The following is a 13,760-nucleotide window of genomic DNA, read 5'->3' on the forward strand; positions in this document are numbered from 1 at the left end:
GACCTAAGATACTTGTTCTTCATGACTAAGAAACTTGGTCTTCATGACCTAAGATACTTGGTCTTCATGACCTAAGATACTTGGTCTTCATGACTAAGATACTTGGTCTTCATGACCTAAGATACTTGGTCTTCATGACTAAGATACTTGGTCTTCATGACTAAGATACTTGGTCTTCATGACCTAAGATACTTGGTCTTCATGACTAAGATACTTGGTCTTCATGACTAAGATACTTGGTCTTCATGACTAAGATACTTGGTCTTCATGACTAAGATACTTGGTCTTCATGACTAAGATACTTGGTCTTCATGACTAAGATACTTGGTCTTCATGACCTAAGATACTTGGTCTTCATGACTAAGATACTTGGTCTTCATGACTAAGATACTTGGTCTTCATGACTAAGATACTTGGTCTTCATGACTAAGATACTTGGTCTTCATGACCTAAGATACTTGGTCTTCATGACTAAGATACTTGGTCTTCATGACCTAAGATACTTGGTCTTCATGACTAAGATACTTGGTCTTCATGACCTAAGATACTTGTTCTTCATGACCTAAGATACTTGGTCTTCATGACCTAAGATACTTGGTCTTCATGACCTAAGATACTTGGTCTTCATGACTAAGATACTTGGTCTTCATGACCTAAGATACTTGGTCTTCATGACTAAGATACTTGGTCTTCATGACTAAGAAACTTGGTCTTCATGACTAAGAAACTTGGTCTTCATGACTAAGATACTTGGTCTTCATGACCTAAGATACTTGGTCTTCATGACTAAGATACTTGGTCTTCATGACTAAGAAACTTGGTCTTCATGACCTAAGATACTTGGTCTTCATGACTAAGATACTTGGTCTTCATGACTAAGAAACTTGGTCTTCATGACCTAAGATACTTGGTCTTCATGACCTAAGATACTTGGTCTTCATGACTAAGAAACTTGGTCTTCATGACTAAGAAACTTGGTCTTCATGACTAAGAAACTTGGTCTTCATGACCTAAGATACTTGGTCTTCATGACTAAGAAACTTGGTCTTCATGACTAAGAAACTTGGTCTTCATGACTAAGAAACTTGGTCTTCATGACCTAAGATACTTGGTCTTCATGACTAAGAAACTTGGTCTTCATGACTAAGAAACTTGGTCTTCATGACTAAGAAACTTGGTCTTCATGACTAAGAAACTTGGTCTTCATGACCTAAGATACTTGGTCTTCATGACCTAAGATACTTGTCAGTCAGGTAATAAGTTCATATGTAGGCCTTCTTCAATCGAATAACTACCACGGTAATCTCTGAGCGTAATGAAATCCCGGGCATTAGCTATGGTTGGAACGATGTCGCTCACATAGTAGTTCCCCTCTTTTGTCTACGCCGCTGCTGGTTCCAAAGGCACCGTAGGTATACGATACAGCATAGGATCAGCGGCGTCACAAGTTTAAACTGGGTGCATCGCAGGGTCACCGGGTTCTGATTTTTTCAGGGTCGCCTTTCACATGTTTGGGATTCAAATTTTTCCTTCACGGTAATGAAAGCCCTTTTAAAAGACTGTGAATTCTAAATTTAGCTACAAGCCCTAGTAAGTACTAAACACATTGTATTCGAGCCTTTTGTTTCTCTTCAGTGACTTGTACTGTGTGCAGAGGTGTGCCGGGTGGAGGCGCTGTGTGCAGAGGTGTGCGGGGTGGAGGCGCTGGGTGCAGAGGTGTGCGGGATGGAGGCGCTGTGTGCAGAGGTGTGCGGGGTGGAGGCGCTGGGTGCAGAGGTGTGCGGGGTGGAGGCGCTGTGTGCAGAGGTGTGCGGGGTGGAGGCACTATGTGCAGAGGTGTGCGGGGTGGAGGCGCTGGGTGCAGAGGTGTGCGGGGTGGAGGCGCTGTGTGCAGAGGTGTGCGGGGTGGAGGCGCTGTGTGCAGAGGTGTGCGTGGTGGAGGCGCTGTGTGCAGAGGTGTGCGGGGTGGAGGCGCTGTGTGCAGAGGTGTGCGGGGTGGAGGCGCTGTGTGCAGAGGTGTGCGGGGTGGAGGCGCTGTGTGCAGAGGTGTGCGGGGTGGAGGCACTATGTGCAGAGGTGTGCGGGGTGGAGGCGCTGGGTGCAGAGGTGTGCGGGGTGGAGGCGCTGGGTGCAGAGGTGTGCGGGGTGGAGGCGCTGTGTGCAGAGGTGTGTGGGGTGGAGGCGCTGGGTGCAGAGGTGTGCGGGGTGGAGGCGCTGGGTGCAGAGGTGTGCGGGGTGGAGGCGCTGTGTGCAGAGGTGTGCGGGGTGGAGGCGCTGTGTGCAGAGGTGTGCGGGGTGGAGGCGCTGTGTGCAGAGGTGTGCGGGGTGGAGGCGCTGGGTGAGGAGAGTCACTAGGTACAGTCATCGTGACAATCAGTTTACTGAAGCGTGTTAAATGTCACTTAGTTACTGGACGAGCCGTATTATAAGCGACTTAGAAATTAACGAAGCAAGTGATACAAATTCCAAATTTTTGTTAATACATCTTACCAATACATCCTATTATTCTTTATCAATATTTTTTTTTAGAAGTTACATTTTTATGTCAATAGTTTTGATTAATATATATATATTTTTTTTGGCTTTACATCCTAGAGTAACTGAGTTTAAAGAATTCTCCCGAGGTTCTTAAATGAAATCATACAATGCCAAGCCTCCTTTTCGTGCACTATTATTGATATAAATATATATATAAAAATACAGCGATGCTTTTATTAGTCTCAATTTAAAACATGGTTCCACCATAAGGTCGTGTTTTTGTAGGGATTCAGATTTTGTTCATAATACCATTTTATATTAATACTAAAGTTAACGACATTTATTTCATTTCATTACAAATTACATTTGTCTCTATTGTAGTAAAAGGTATATATAGTCTAGTTCACAAGAAGTTATTCAAGTTAAGTAAGTTTTTATAAGTTAAAATATTATAGGCATACAACGGTTTAGTTGTCTACCAGCAGTTTGGTGTTACAAGTCAACGACCGTCCACAACACTCCCCACTCCCAAATATAAAAATATAAAGGAAAAGAAAATACTTTACAAAAAAAAAATAAAAAAATAAAATATTAAGTGTAAGTAAATCAATGAGTTAGGAGACTAGTTCACACATACCGCCACATCTGAATGTTACAATGTTTTCACTTGTTGGATACCAAAAAAAATAATTAATTACCTATAATTAATTGAGTAATTTGTCAATTTTAAATTGATTCATGTTTTGTTAGGACGATTCCCTTATCGAATAAAAAATAATAATTACCAGTAATTAATTGACTAAATGTTGTTGTTTTTAAATTGATTCCTGTATTGTCTTGGCCAATGAATAATTGTCAAACTTTCAACTTGATCCGAGAATGGGAAGAGGGAGAAATAACGTGTTAAAAATTTGTGACAGACAAACAGACAGACAGAGTCAAAAGTACATTGACTACCACGAACTGGGACAAAACTAGGAATAAAGAATTTCCTGGATGAAAATTCCCCGCCGCAGTATCGATCGTGAAAGATGCTTGGTAGCTCTAGGTATAAGGTAAGTAATGACAGGTTCAAGTCTCATATTGTCTCGTTCATCCATATGAAAATTCGTGATGAATGAATCAGTCACTCAGGGCGTTAGTAAATATAATAATAATAAGGCTTATCTTCGAGTCCGAAGATTAATGAGGAATGCAGTATTTCCCGAAGCTACGCAGCCCCAGCTGTGACCTACATATTTTGCCACTTCCAGGGCAAGCATAACCATTGTCCGCCGGTGGTCGACTAAGATTTTCTTTTCGCCTTCTGCGTCTGTCCTCGGCAGCGGATTTCCTTTTGGTCTCAATGTGGATCCTGCGGCCTTTGTGAGTGACCTCCAGCTGTCACGTTCTGAGGCCGCATGCAACCAATGCTTTCTTCTGTGTCAGCTAAGGCAAGTTGGCGTCTAAGCTGGTCTTTAAGACGTTTCCGTGGGGCACCTCTGTTACGTCGACCCCTTTAATTTAAGGGGGAGATTGCTTTGGCATACGTTCGTCTCCCATACGGGATACGTGCCCTTCCCAGCGTAGGCCACTTCATATATCTAGGAAGTATAGCATTAAATGACACCTCGCTTTTAAGGGAAGTTGATAACCATCTAACCAGGGCCAGTGGTGCTTTTGGACGCCTTCAGGCGAGAGTTTTGCGGAATAAATCGCTACCCATGTCTACAAAAATCAATGTGTATCAGGCGGTGGTTCTCTCAACCCTTCTATTTGGATCTTGGACATGGGCATTAAGCAGAAGGCAACAAGGGCTACTTGAGCGCTTTCACCAAAGATGCTTGCGCTCCATCATGGACATACGGTGCCAGGACCACACTACAAGCAGCGAAGTCCTTGCAAAATTCGGTATGGACAGTATGGAGGGACTTCTTATGGTCCAACAGTTGCGCTTGTAAATATATTGAGACTATGGCTCATTCCACAAAAAGAGTGGAGAAAGGATGAACTAGTCATTGTGACAGAGCTTTAGTCTAACTCAACTTGAAGGCCTTCGTCAATCATGTTTAGTTTAATGACTTTAGTTGTGATGAACTTTGCCTCTTACTAGATCTGCATTTCGGGTGTGAGCTCATTATCCAATAGCTCACAACTATGATTGAATCACACATTCTTTATTCCTCAATACTGTTGGATTTGCTTCCCAATAGAAATCAATCATAAGTATTAAATTAGCACTATTTAGTGTACCAACTTTGGAATTTCCTTGCCTCTCTTGTTGTAGCAAAAGAATATGTTGATATTGTTGAATTTCAATAGAATGAGATCTAGTAACATATTTGGTTCACATATTGTACATATAAAGTGTAATAGAAGTTTCAATAATTGATCTTGAAAATAATGAGCACAGAACGCGATGAAATGTTGAGCACTCTGATAATGAAGCTAATCGTCAAGTCGGATGTACAAATACATTGAATGCATGGGCCAACATAAAACAACAAGATCCAGGTCGATAATGTTTTTCTGTCATACAGCTTCACTGACCTTTCTGGTCAGCATTGTGGCCACGTTAGTTTTGTTTTATCGCTCCTCTCTCTCTCTTCTTCCTTACCCTCTCTTTCTATCTCGCCTTCTATCTCTCTGTGTCTCTCTCTCTCTTCTTCCTTACCCTCTCTTTCTATCTCGCCTTCTATCTCTCTGTGTCTCTCTCTCTGTACTGTATATAAATTGAAGAGTTCCATCTGTGATGTTGTGTCACAAGAAATGGAATTTTATTTTTTTAAAGAAAGTTTAAGCTCTGAGTTTTCCCCCCTTTCTTTTGGACAAATTACCTCCCTCCATTCTGCCCAAGATGTATTTCTTATTCTGTCAGTGTCCAAATGTAGTGTCTGACTGTATCGCTCTGTCTGTTCTCTCTGAGTGTGTGTTTTTTGATAGTTTTACATTATAGGATATATTTCTTTTTTTTTGTTTGTTTTTATTCCCAGGAGGCCGATTTGAGGATCTCGCGATGTCTTTATATTTCTTTTTTTACATCGCCATATCTTCTTGTCTCCATGCTTTACTCTCACGCCTGTACCACTCACACACTGACTGACTGACACAAAATGGCAACATACAGTAATTAATTCTAATTAACGATTTAACTTAGTTTATATAATATTATAGAGACGTACATTGCTTCATGCAATCTTTTAATGCAAATAAATGACAGGTATCTCTAGTTCTTCGCTACAGAATATGTATTGAACTAAAAGCATTACAAATCGTGTATCAGCTTGTATTGATGTGTAACTTTGAATTAATGTACATTGACTTCTCATTTAGTGAAAATACATTATGAAATGACAAGTTTTATGTAAGAGCCATACACCAACCCAATCTCTGCACTTCTTGCTCATTTCAAAGCATATTTAAAAAAAAACAACATTCGTCCTTCAGTATTCTCTTATTCTCTAATGTCAGGCTAGAGTCGCTAGACAACTCTCTGCTAAGTATCATGATTAGAATAACAGACAAATTCAGAAAATTTGCAACTTATATTTGGCATGTGAATCAAACTCAGAACTGCCTGATAGTACAATATGCGCTCTGGACTGTCGTTCGGACTTCCTGAGTCCAGACCCTGCCCGATGCCGTCCCCCGTCCTCCTGCTGGAGGTTTTGTACTTGCAAGAAAATTATCTACAACTCTGAAGGAAAATCTGAAACATGTAACACATTTTACAAACAGACATTGCTGAAGTTAGTCGATCTAAGTGAATCATAGCTGAAGTTAGAATATCGAAGTGAATCATAGCTGAAGTTAGTATATCGAAGTGAATCATAGCTGAAGTTAGTAGATGTAAGTGAATCATAGCTAAAGTTAGTAGATCTAAGTGAATCATAACTTTAGTTAGTAGATCGAAGTGAATCATAGCTAAAGTTAGTAGATCGAAGTGAATCATAGCTAAAGTTAGTACATCTAAGTGAATCATAGCTAAAGTTAGTACATATAAGTGAATCATAACTTTAGTTAGTAGATCGAAGTGAATCATAACTTTAGTTAGTAGATCGAAGTGAATCATAACTTTAGTTAGTAGATCGAAGTGAATCATAGCTAAAGTTAGTAGAATGAAATGAATCATAGCTAAAGTAAGTAGATCAAAGTCAATCATAGCTAAAGTAAGTAGATCAAAGTCAACTATAGCTAAAGTAAGTAGATCAAAGTCAATCATAGCTAAAGTAAGTAGATCAAAGTCAATCATAGCTAAAGTAAGTAGATCAAAGTCAATCATAGCTAAAGTAAGTAGATCAAAGTCAATCATAGCTAAAGTAAGTAGATCAAAGTCAATCATAGCTAAAGTAATTAGATCAAAGTCAATCATAGCTAAAGTAAGTAGATCAAAGTCAATCATAGCTAAAGTAAGTAGATCAAAGTCAATCATAGCTAAAGTAATTAGATCAAAGTCAATCATAGCTAAAGTAAGTAGATCAAAGTCAATCATAGCTGGTTAGTTGATTTTGTTCCCAGTCTGCTTATTTTAATTAAAATACCTTTAATCAATATTACTAATAATTAAAAAACGAGAGACTTATTGCACCCCACCCACGCGGGACCTATGGCGGCATACTCGCCTTCCCCTAAGGCCGTCTCTGGGCAGTTTACACTGGCGGGGCTCGAACTCTGGACCTACGTTGTGACAGTGCGCACCGCTCGACCAAGCAATGATGATCAATACATTTCATAGAGATCTTCAAAATCTTTGATTCATATCAGTACCTTTTTAAAAAAATCGGAACAATCTAGTAAGATTATTTTGAATATTAATTTAATGCACATTATAGCAAACATGTGCTAGTACACTTTGCATTGTATCGGGATTCGTTGACATCGATGTAGTTATTGTTCTAGTAGTTATGCTGAGGTGGCCTATGATTATTGTAGTCCAACTGGACCAATACAATTATCCTATCTTATCATCTGTACATCTAGAATAGCTTTCATTTGATAGAATAAACAAGAAACCATCTCAAATCATATTTTCCACTCCCAACGAGACTTCAAAACACATTTATTAAAATAAAATCTATCACAGTTTCATGCATTATAACCGGTCCTGTCTTTTTGTAGCCGACTGTTATATCCGGCACTAAGAGACTAGCTTCCTTATTTTTCTCTCAGCCATTAGCGATTGAAATTGTAGACTATTCACTTCGCTACATGATGCTATCCCAGGAAATGTAAGCTACCAACTCTAGAGAACTATTTCTAAGATTGATAGTGACCACACTACTATCAGATGGTAATTTCTTGACGTTCTGACGATCTTTGCGCCTCGCGCCCTGAGGTGTTGCATTCTATTCGAGGCGCCTGTCAGACTGTGTCATCAAGGGCGCGGGTCGTGCTGGCTCTGCCGTAAAACACTACTGTCGTAAAATTACAATATCAACATTTGGCGTTGTGCGAGAGCCAGGGGCGTCCCCCGCTTTTGAAGTTTTCCGGATAAGTGATGAATAAATAGGGACTCAAATGTGTGTGTGTTTGTGTGTGTATGTGAGTGGAGGTGAGGAAACAACGGAGCAATGTCGTTGTGTGTGTGTGTGTGCGTATCTGTGTCTGTGTGGTGAGAGAGGAGAGACTGTCTGTATTTGACCTGTTTTGTTAGTTTCATCTTACATTTCTATCTTTCCTTTTGTCCTATGTGTAGACAGTGGCCACTGCTAGCGGATACCAAGATGTCTCTCTTCCCCTCCATTTGTTAATTAGTTTTTTGTATTTATCTTTATATATCTGATCTATAGAAAGATACAGCCGGTTGGCTGAAATAATGAGCTTAATTTCATACTAAGTGCTTGCAACATCTAGAATCGTTTGCCGACTACTGCATTGTTTGTATTCATCATGTACTAAAATATTTGAGTAGTGAAATAGTGAATGTCGAGTTCGCGTAGTTTGATATTTCCCAAGACAATTCGTTTCAAATGTACACTTTCCACTTACAAGATTGAGCTTAAATCCGTCCTTGCAACTTAAATTTTTGAATGTAATGTTACACAATTGGCCTATTTTAAACCTAAAACATGCGCCCCGTTTTTTTTTTTTCAAAACCTCAACCCATCTATTAAAAAAAAAACAATAGCCAAGTCTTTGAGGTTCAAATAATCCTGTAAAAATTAAATCATTACATAAGGCTCTCACCACCACCCGGGAAAAAAATCATGGCTACGCTAATGAGCATACCTATCTCAGTTTTCACCCATCTTCACATAGTGTGGTGTGTTACATAAATAAACAAGTCTAGAAGTTGGATTTGTTTTAATACAAAGGGTTGTGATGTTGGGTAAGGGCTGTGATGTTGGGTAAGGGTTGTGATGTTGGGTAAGGGTTGTGATGTTGGGTAAGGGTTGTGATGTTGGGTAAGGGTTGTGATGTTGGGTAAGGGCTGTGATGTTGGGTAAAGGTTGTGATGTTGGGTAAGGGCTGTGATGTTGGGTAAGGGTTGTGATGTTGGGTAAGGGTTGTGATGTTGGGTAAGGGTTGTGATGTTGGGTAAGGGTTGTGATGTTGGGTAAAGGTTGTGATGTTGGGTAAGGGCTGTGACGTTGGGTAAGGGCTGTGATGTTGGGTAAGGGCTGTGATGTTGGGTAAGGGCTGTGATCTTGGGTAAGGGCTGTGATCTTGGGTAAGGGCTGTGATCTTGGGTAAGGGCTGTGATGTTGGGTAAGGGCTGTGATGTTGGGTAAGGGCTGTGATGCTGGCTAGAGTTTGTTATGCTGGCTAGAGTTTGTTATGCTGGCTAGAGTTTGTTATGCTGGCTAGAGTTTGTGATGCTGGCTAGAGTTTATGATGCTGGCTAGAGTTTGTTACACTGTCAAATAACATGTTAATCACATATCAATTCCAAAGTTTGGTAAGTTGATGTAATATGTAAGTACTGGGCAGTGATGAAATGTGTAATTATTGGGAATAGATTCAATGTAAAAGTTCTGGGTAGATATTGTAGGGTGAAGTATTGAACTTAATATGTCTTTATAATTGTCTTATTACGATAAGACACGTATGGATACGGATGTGATGGCTGCCTGGTCGTACGGTTTGAGCGCTGGACTGTCGTTTGGATTTATCGATGGTCCCGTGTTCAAACCCTGCTGGCTTCCACCCCCCGTCGTCCTGCGGGAGGTTTGGACTAGGAAGTAAACTCAATTCTGGAGGAACATTCGAAACATGTCAAACATTTTACAAACAATACAAACATTCAGTCCCAGTCTAAGTCTAGAGTCTTATATCTACGTTTTCAATAATACAATAGGACACACATTTTTTTGTCGTCTAAGTCTGGTGCCTTATCTACCTGTGATGCCTTATCTACCTGTGATGCCTCATCTACCTATGATGCCTTATCTACCTGTGATGCCTTAGCCTCGTGCTTGCGGATTAAAGCAATAATTCATAACACTTTGACCTCTCACCTTTCTTCTGTGTGGGTCTGTGAGCTTAGAATTTCAAATGCTGTTGATCTTACATACAAAAAGAGCCTGAACTCTGTACCGTCAGTGACTTAGACTTAGAGACTTAGAGACTTAGCTTAAGTCACACTTCAACGACTCCTGACAGTTTGTTCCCTCCAAGCCATTCAACAATCCATTCGCCGCCTCCCCCCCCCTCCCCTTGTATCATTGGTACCACGTGACACTAATGCCGCTAATTACTCCTAATAACTAGTTTCTGTTTTCTCACTAATCGTTGTTTTAAACTGTTGGGTGCTCGCCCCTTTTCCTCTCACGCGTCCCCCATAGACTCAAAACGTAAAACCCTAACCTAGGGGGAGATAGTTATCGGCTTCATAATGCAAAGTGCGGAGACATAAATACCCAGAAAAACTTAACAGCCTAAAAAAAAAGGTTTGTATTATGTCAACACAATTTCCAGACAATTTTTTTTTTAAAGAGAGGTTCCTGCCTTTATTTTCGTTTCATTTGAAAGAAACAAAAAGCAACAAATAAGTCTCTGGTAACTCGATGTTTTCACTGGAATGTGTGAAAATCATCACAGTTAGCAGCAAGTGTTATTATATGGATCAGGCTCATGATCACATGTCCTTAAACAAACTTTACACATTTCAAGAGAAACAATTTCATAACAAAAATGTAAGATATTGTTATTTGCGAGGAGAACACGAATCTCTGTAGGCTATACATTTCAATGTTTGATGTATCTCTAGTAGATAGATATAGTTTCATAACATATGTAGAACATATATTGAAGTTCTTAAAAATTACATCTAATTTATGCCTATATATTTTATGCTTCGACAATTAATACTCTTCCAATCAATGCCTATAAAATTCATGCTTATACAATTAGTGCTTATACAATCAACGCTTATACATTTGGATCTATTAATAGCTTGTGGTCGTTCTACGTTACTCAATGATTGTTGTCACTAAATAAATCACTACAAAGTTTTTCTTTCTGCCTTTTTCTCCCCACACAGTATTCTTGGGTAACTTTAATGTCTCCTTCACCCCACACAGTATTCTTGGGTCACTTTAATGTCTCCTTCACCTCACACAGTATTCTTGGGTAACTTTAATGCCTCCTTCTCCCCACACAGTATTCTTGGGTAACTTTAATGCCTTTTTCTCCCCACACAGTATTCTTGGGTAACTTTAATGTCTCCTTCACCCCACACAGTATTCTTGGGTCACTTTAATGCCTCCTTCTCCCCACACAGTATTCTTGGGTAACTTTAATGCCTTTTTCTCCCCACACAGTATTCTTGGGTAACTTTAATGCCTCCTTCACCCCACACAGTATTCTTGGGTAACTTTAATGCCTTTTTTCTCCCCACACAGTATTCTTGGGTAACTTTAATGTCTCCTTCACCCCACACAGTATTCTTGGGTAACTTTAATGCCTTTTTCTCCCCACACAGTATTCTTGGGTAACTTTAATGTCTCCTTCACCCCACACAGTATTCTTGGGTAACTTTAATGCCTCCTTCACCCCACACAGTATTCTTGGGTAACTTTAATGCCTCCTTCACCCCACACAGTATTCTTGGGTAACTTTAATGTCTCCTTCACCCCACACAGTATTCTTGGGTAACTTTAATGCCTCCTTCACCCCACACAGTATTCTTGGGTCACTTTAATGTCTCCTTCACCCCACACAGTATTCTTGGGTAACTTTAATGTCTCCTTCACCCCACACAGTATTCTTGGGTAACTTTAATGTCTCCTTCACCCCACACAGTAATATTGGGTAACGTTAATGCCTCCTTCACCCCACACAGTATTCTTGGGTAACTTTAATGTCTCCTTCACCCCACACAGTATTCTTGGGTAACTTTAATGCCTCCTTCACCTCACACAGTATTCTTGGGTAACTTTAATGTCTCCTTCACCTCACACAGTATTCTTGGGTAACTTTAATGCCTCCTTCACCCCACACAGTATTCTTGGGTAACTTTAATGTCTCCTTCACCTCACACAGTATTCTTGGGTAACTTTAATGCCTCCTTCACCCCACACAGTATTCTTGGGTAACTTTAATGTCTCCTTCACCTCACACAGTATTCTTGGGTAACTTTAATGCCTCCTTCACCCCACACAGTATTCTTGGGTAACTTTAATGCCTCCTTCACCCCACACAGTATTCTTGGGTAACTTTAATGTCTCCTTCACCCCACACAGTATTCTTGGGTAACTTTAATGTCTCCTTCACCTCACACAGTATTCTTGGGTAACTTTAATGCCTCCTTCACCCCACACAGTATTCTTGGGTAACTTTAATGTCTCCTTCACCCCACCAACCATACACATTAATCCAACTCACACTATCACACACACACACTCACACACACATACACACACACCAGCCATGTATTCATGAATCGCTCTTAGTGGTAAAGTAAATAAACAGGGGGGAGGGGGAGGAGGCGCGTGGAGGCCCTGAGAGTAGATTAGAAGATAATTGTCTTCCTTAGTTAGCTCACTTTTTTTTTACCCTCTCACTAGACTAAACAAGAGAGTCTGTTGAATAAGAGACAGTGCCGAGAGGTAATAGATCTAAGTGTACATAGAGAACAATACATTCTAGACCAATACAACACAATTTCCATTAAGATTTTCTTCTCCATGGGCTGATTGCATACGTTTGCGTTGCGGAATTTTTTTTTTATCTTTCCAAATAGAAACTTCATTGGACACATCTGTGTGTGTGGAAACACGTGAGTTCTTTCTTTTGATCAATATATTCCAATCGTGATAATAATTTTAATGAAAATAATAAATTGATCTAGGTTGGCCTCCTTCGGTCGTGGAATACGTGTGTATGTATCCTCTCCTAGAAATGAGATGAAAGCCTGGACATTAGCTTTACTTGGAATGATGTCACCACACAGCAGTTCATCCTTCTTATGCATCTGATGTGTCCGAAGGAACGGCAGGTACCCAATCCAGTTTGGAATCATTGGTATCGCAGCTTCTGACAGGATGTAGCATTGATTGCCGCAAACACCCAAGGATTGTCGGTTTTTAATGTTTCCTAAGGGTTAACTCCCTTTTTACAGGTTTGGATATAGCCGCAAGGAGCTAGAGGATTGAGAGTTTTCCTTCCCATAGCCAACCAAGGCTCATCGTAGTAACAAGCACGTCTTGCAGATTTTGTTATATAGCTCTGCTGGCGAACATGATGTAGACTCAGGGCGCTTTGAAGCAATAATGAGAAATAATAGCTTTTTTTTTTAGTCTTAGAAGCAAATTGTTAGTTGTAGTAACATACTAGATATCTTATTTTGCTTTTTTTTTTTTTTAATATATATCTGTTGTATTTAAATATCTTGTACGAAATATGAACACATAGCTTTGAGTCGGAAACAACTTGTTCAAAACTGATTTGTCAATGAGTGTACATGGGATCCTTTGAGAGTTCTCTAGATTCAATTTTCAGAGCTCTAAAAACAAAAGTGGAGCGGTGCAGGCTGCGAGCACTGACCACGATGTACTGTTTGCCCTGGAACAAAGTAGACCTTGAACTGAGGAATAAATTTAGTTAGTCAAATACTCTCCCCTGATGTGCTGACAGTAAAACAGAAAAAAAAAGTCATGGTCCTGCATTTCAGCGCGTTCCATTATTCTGGAGCTCAAAGACTTTGTCCAACTATTATTATTATTTATTTATTGTTACGATACGTTTGTAAAACAGGATTTCTGGGATATCATTGCTTAATGTTATTCTATTCAGTCTCTAAATTTTCATATTTGTTCTTATTCTTTTAACTTTGTGTGATTGTGGTGCTGCAAATTATACCT

General features: G+C 39.9%; 3 protein-coding genes across 6 annotated transcripts in view; 2 read left to right on the forward strand and 1 right to left on the reverse strand.

The window, feature by feature from the left end:
* The window catches only part of LOC106074843 (kin of IRRE-like protein 2), a 321,964-nt gene that overhangs the window by 120,989 nt on the left and 187,215 nt on the right, over positions 1-13,760 (forward strand). The gene's annotated exons all lie outside the window — the stretch shown is intronic.
* Positions 1,726-2,355, forward strand: LOC129926039 (keratin-associated protein 9-1-like). Its single transcript, XM_056027905.1, has one exon. The coding sequence runs from the start codon at positions 1,726-1,728 to the stop codon at positions 2,353-2,355; it is 630 nt and encodes a 209-aa protein (XP_055883880.1).
* LOC129926054 (uncharacterized) lies at positions 8,691-9,327 on the reverse strand. The gene is made up of 2 exons (XM_056028005.1): positions 9,313-9,327; positions 8,691-9,203 (listed from the first exon to the last, which is right to left on the reverse strand). Exons 1-2 carry the CDS (start codon positions 9,325-9,327, stop codon positions 8,691-8,693), a joined length of 528 nt encoding a protein of 175 aa, XP_055883980.1.

The sequence above is a fragment of the Biomphalaria glabrata genome, chromosome 1 (assembly GCF_947242115.1).
Source record: "Biomphalaria glabrata chromosome 1, xgBioGlab47.1, whole genome shotgun sequence".
Lineage (NCBI taxonomy): Eukaryota > Metazoa > Mollusca > Gastropoda > Planorbidae > Biomphalaria > Biomphalaria glabrata.

Bases quoted from the DNA above. Each gene is read 5' to 3' on its own strand.
- LOC129926039 (XM_056027905.1), top strand. From the start codon at position 1,726: ATGGAGGCGCTGTGTGCAGAGGTGTGCGGGGTGGAGGCGCTGGGTGCA.